The 5,148-nt window shown below is 48.6% G+C and overlaps 2 protein-coding genes across 4 annotated transcripts in view; one reads left to right on the plus strand and one right to left on the minus strand.

The window, feature by feature from the left end:
- The window catches only part of PDGFRL (platelet derived growth factor receptor like), a 32,491-nt gene extending 32,297 nt beyond the window's left edge, over nucleotides 1–194 (plus strand). Inside the window, 1 exon segment of the mRNA XM_006779638.2 lies at nucleotides 1–194. This exon segment is cut by the window's left edge and continues 13 nt beyond it. Coding sequence (XP_006779701.1) covers nucleotides 1–98 — 98 coding nt within the window. The 3' untranslated portion in view covers nucleotides 99–194.
- Nucleotides 195–1,049: 855 nt separating this feature from the next.
- Nucleotides 1,050–5,148, minus strand: part of MTUS1 (microtubule associated tumor suppressor 1) — a 100,404-nt gene continuing 96,305 nt past the window's right edge. For all 3 annotated transcript variants that reach the window (XM_015565282.1, XM_015565287.1, XM_015565291.1), the window contains 2 exons: nucleotides 4,071–4,168; nucleotides 1,050–3,329 (listed from right to left, as the gene is read on the minus strand). In XM_015565282.1, the coding sequence (XP_015420768.1) occupies nucleotides 3,116–3,329; nucleotides 4,071–4,168 (312 nt within the window). In that variant the 3' untranslated portion in view covers nucleotides 1,050–3,115. The remainder of the gene's footprint in view (nucleotides 3,330–4,070; nucleotides 4,169–5,148) is intronic.

The raw sequence follows: 5,148 nt of genomic DNA on the forward strand, positions 1-5,148 counted from the left end.
TGGAAGACTTTGAGACCATTGACGCGGGATATTACATTTGCACGGCCCAGAACCTCCAAGGACAGACCACAGTCGCTACCACTGTTGAGTTTTCCTGACTTGGAAAGCGAAGTGCCATGGACTGACGGGAAGCCCACGTGCGCACACCACCAGCTCGGGCGTCCTGTGACTCGGGCTTTGCCAGAGGCCGATGTCCAGCGCCAAACCCCAGTCCCCGCCTCGTGAGTAAGACCCAGACATCCAAACACACAGGAAGTCACCCGGTCTAAGAATAGGCGTGTTAACTCCTCGGACAGAAAGCATGTCTTCTGATTGCTTACCTACGTATATGCACTTCTGGTTTTTATACCTAGAGAGCATATATGTGAACAACTTTATGTAATCATCTCTATTAAATGATCAAGTTTTTGTAAAATAAATGTAAAACTGGCCTCTAAGTGCTTGTGTTTTAGGTTGGCAGAAGGACTCGTTGGTAGAGATGTTTGGGTTAACCTTAATTTCCATTTGATTTTAATCGCAATACATGAGCATCTAAAAATGTAGTAACTATATATGAACTATGATATGGAAGTATCCAAAAAAACCCATAGAAACTTGCTTTTTATTAAAAAAAAAAGGCTGCACTCAGAAGTAACTAGTTCTAGATTAGTACATTCAGAAAGATTTACAGCATGTGTGTTTAAAAGCTTAATTTTCAATATAAAATAGGTATGCAGATCAAGGAAAATTCAACTTCATTTAGACCTTTTGTAGCATCTGCAAAAAAATATTTAGACCATAGTTTTCTCACCTTAAAGAGCGGAAATTGTTAAAACCAGTCAAAAGTTATTCCTCTAAAACACACAGCTTTGAATTTAGAAAAGAGAAGCTTCATTCTAAGCTTAGCTCTGTGAGCCAAATTTCAGCCCATGGCCTGTTTTGTGGTTGCGTTGGAAAATTCCTGGGAAATGGCTGAGGAGGAGGCACAGCATTGACGCCTGGGCTGTGAGAAGGGCTGTACGCTGGGTAGCCCCTGGGAGAGTGAAGTATGTCACAGGTTGCACTTCTTATATTAAATATTCCAGCAGTTTATTTAATCAAGGTAAAAATACACTTTGCATCATTACAAACTGAGCACAATTACAGTTTTTACACATCCGTATACGGTACGACGTGCCGACATTGTACATCCTACGTGAAACATTTGGTTTGAAAACAATCTTCAAGTTCCCCATGTTGTTTCCTACCTTCCCTCCAGTTGTCTCTGAAGACACTTTATGCTAACTGTGTAAGATTGGTTTCCCCAGACACCTAAAGGGTATGGAGGAGAGCGGGGATCAGCACGAGATTTACCATGCGCGGGCACGGGTGGCAAATCCAACTTCGGCTAATGACACTGAGCACAGCTGGAAAGGGTAAGCAGAGAGAGATCTCGGAAGGTGGCAGTGGGCCTATTCCCGTTCATCAGAAGCACACACGGAAGGTAACATACACACTACACTAGTGAAGCCTAGACTTCAGACACAATCACTAATAATTAAAAAGAAAACACCATGCATCATGAATACTAATTTGCTATGTAATGTACATGTAATGATGACTCAAAGACCCCCCTCTAGTATCCTGAACCCGTTCTTATCATGGGGCTATCTGTACAGCCATCAGACGTCAGCAATGCAGATCAGTAAGTACTGACATCACCATGTTGACCCGTGCAGGGGTAGGCGGTGGGGCGGGGAAGCCACAGTGCTTCCTCCCACCTCCCCCAAAGTGTGAGAACTGGGGGAGGTAATAAGTGAAGTTTGGAAGAGAAACTGAAATGCAACCTGGAGGAGAGGCCTACGAGTAGGAAAAGCCACATTTTCTACTCGGAAGCTGGCCATTCTACCTCCCCAAAGACAGAAAGTTACTCAAAGGGTGCATGGGAACTTGGCATGATCTTCTATGAGATGCTGCATCGTTGGTTTCATCAAGGTACTCCTGTTCATTGATAAACATGAGCCAATGACTCTCTCGTTCTATATTCCTTCTAGGGTTTCCCAAAACTTGTACTCTCAGGTCCAGGCTGTGGCTTATTTGGAGCGTGGTGTGAGCACCTTGAGGATGAGCTGGCTCTGGAAAAGCATGTGCCACTAGCCTTGTCCCAGAGAATAGGAAGGAGGTAGGAGGGTTGCCTTTGTGGCTCTGGCTGGGGGAAGGAAAGAAAGGGAGGAGGCGGGGCTCAGGGGAGAAGACAACAGTTGACATCAGTGAGGACAGCTTAGGTCACGGTAAACGTAAGGCGGGAGCAATCCACTGCTGCCGCCCCTTTTCTTTTTACAGAATTTTAGAAAAATTGGGGTTTTACATTTGCTCGTAGCCTGAGAAAATGGATCGTTGTAAAATGTTAGGTTCACATGGGAACATTAAAAGTCTACAGGAAAAAACACAAACTTGTTAGTTTTGACCGACATGGCTGAACACTGAAAGAATGCCAAGAAACTTCCAAAGGATACAGACACTGCACAGACATGGACCAGTCGGAACGCTTCCTGTCACTCCCCACCCCACCCCGTGTCCAAGGGCGGGGCGGAGTGGGTGGCAGAGGGCGTCATCATTCAAGCAACGATTGCTCTTCCTTCTATGGCTTTTTGCAGAGATGCATACACTGACTTAGCTGATTAGTACAGACCCGGAAATATGCAGCTTTTGACTTGCAGTACACAGCAAAGGAGGCAGCATCAGACACAGGACACTCGCTACATCCCTTTTATTCACACGTCCCCCAAATAAAAATCACAAGAAGGTGCCTGTGGCGAAGAACATTATAAAGCTTATAAATCTTTATCTGAAGAGGCCCCTGAGAGTTTTCCCCCTTATGCTTACGTGGAAAAGGCAATGTTCTTTAAGTGCTTTGTGCAAATGTCCGTGCAGATCGATTCCGAAATCCTTTGGGGAGGAGCCCCTCGGCCAGAGAGCCACGTGTTCCTCCTGAGCTCCGGTCTCCCAAGGAGCCGGTGCAGGGGGTCAAGACGTTCCAGTTCTAGGGCGGTCACGACACGTCGGCCCACGTGGCTCTTGATCCCTGGACCACGGTGTGGGTCAGCCCTGCGGACCTGTGACGGTGCTCTCAGACAGTCTCCCGCGGGCAGAAGTGTCATCTGGGCGACACGCTGGGGCTGGGGAAGGAGCCGGAATTGCGCGGCGACTGGAAGGGGATGGCGGGGGACGAGGGGGACCTGTCGGAGCCGCACAGGTCCCCGTTGTGCAGCTTCCACAGCAGCTCCTCGTTCTCCATGGACAGGCGCTTGTTGACTTTCGACTCCTTCTCCAGCCACTCCTGCAGGGTGGCCTGCTCGTTGGACAGTTGCCTTAAAGACAAAAAAAAGCCAGAAACCACGTGGGTCTTTATTTTTATTGATTTCAGAGAGGAAGCGGGAGAGAGAGGAACATCAATGATGAGAGTCATTGATCGGCTGTCCCCTGCACGCCCCCTACAGGGGATCAGCTTGCAACCCAGGCCTGTGCCCTGACCAGGATTCGAACCATGACCACTGAGCCACACCCAGCTGAGCATGGATCTGAATTTCTAAAAAATGGACTTGAAAAAAAATGTTCTTGCCTTTTTAAATTTGAGAGTCCAGAAAAATGACCCCTTTGAAATAATAAAAGGCAGTCCTGCCCAGGGCTACTGGGCATGGGTATTGGCTGCCTAAGAAACCCAGGAAGTGGGAGCCAAACAGAAAGCTGCTCTTTGGGGCCAATGTCACAGGAGGCTCCGTGACGCTCCCACAGATCATCTGAATGTCACGTGATTGTCCTGTGTGGGGCGGTTCCCCAGTGGGTCCTGTGATGTTCTCTCTCTGAAGGCATCTCAGCGCCACTAAGTCAGGGGCTCTGGGGGAGGCTGGCCTGCCTAGGTCTCAGCGCCCAGCCCAGGCCCCGACAGTCAGGCCATGAAGTGCCACCAGCATGCTTCCCAGGTAGAAACCAGCACCTGCTCCACCACCCTCTGCAACCCCGCTCCCAGGAGGCGCCTGGGCGGGTGTGAGGTCCAGTGACACTAAACGTAGGAGGAGGAGATGGGAAAAACTGGACTCTTTTCTCTTTACCTTGAAATCGCAATGTGTTTGTCTATCCGAGCTTTTAACTCCTCGTTCTCCTGCTGACATCGCTTCAGTTTGTCGACCAGCGCTGTGTTGTTGTCCTCCTGGGGGCGAACAAGCATGCCAATGGTTAGACATCAAAAACAGGGAAACAAAGCCCTCATTTCCTACGGCACGTTCCTGGCACCAGCACACACTAGAAAGATCCAATTGAGGCAAGTTTAGATATAGTGAAATACCTATCCACGGATGCATTGCCAAACAGAATCTGCAGCAGCAAGGCAGAGCATCGAGGTCAAGCATGTCAAACTCCCGGCTGGCGGGAGTTATAAATGGGGCATGCGGCCCAGTTCAGGTGAAGGCACATCTGCCTCCTAGCTGGCCTGCCCAGGCTCCACTTTCAAGGAGGACACATTGATCGGCTGGGAGGTTAAAGGAAAAAACCCCAGAAGACATTTAACATGCCGGGGAGCTGATTACCTCCCAGAGCGCTTTCTAAAGGTAAGATTGTATTACTTGCTTAGGAGATGACATCATGGCTCTGTCACAGTTAATTCTAAGTCCCTGTCATTGTACCGTACGACTACTCTACTTTGATTGTGGCTCTGAGTGTGGGATCCTATTGTTCGTAACATATCGTATTATCCAGAAAATGCTCCGGACAAGTCAGTCAAATGAAATACCATCCTACAAAACGAGACAAAAATGTCAGAAAAAGGGGGCCTCGGAACATCAGTTCTCCGTCCGAGAGCCACAAACTAAATTCCACTCACAGCCTCCATAGTGCGTGCTATTTATCCCACTGGGTTCATTTGACTAACGCACAGTTTTCAGCCCATTCGAATTCACAAGAAGCTCGACGAAGAACTTCTGTAGCCTGATTCAACTGCTCCCCTGTGCCTAATTCCCATGTCTAGCGCTTTGGGGCACCCGGAACCTGCCCAGAGTAGGAGAAACATCAAAGTTCTGATGTGACATGATTTGAAAACTCCTCCCATGCAGGGCAAGATGCACAGACCCCTGGAAGGGGAGCCGGTTCCATAGGTGTGGGTTTCCCAAGGACCCCCTGCTGCTCTACCTGTTC

This window comes from Myotis davidii, unplaced genomic scaffold (assembly GCF_000327345.1).
Source record: "Myotis davidii unplaced genomic scaffold, ASM32734v1 scaffold71, whole genome shotgun sequence".
Taxonomy (NCBI): Eukaryota; Metazoa; Chordata; class Mammalia; order Chiroptera; family Vespertilionidae; genus Myotis; species Myotis davidii.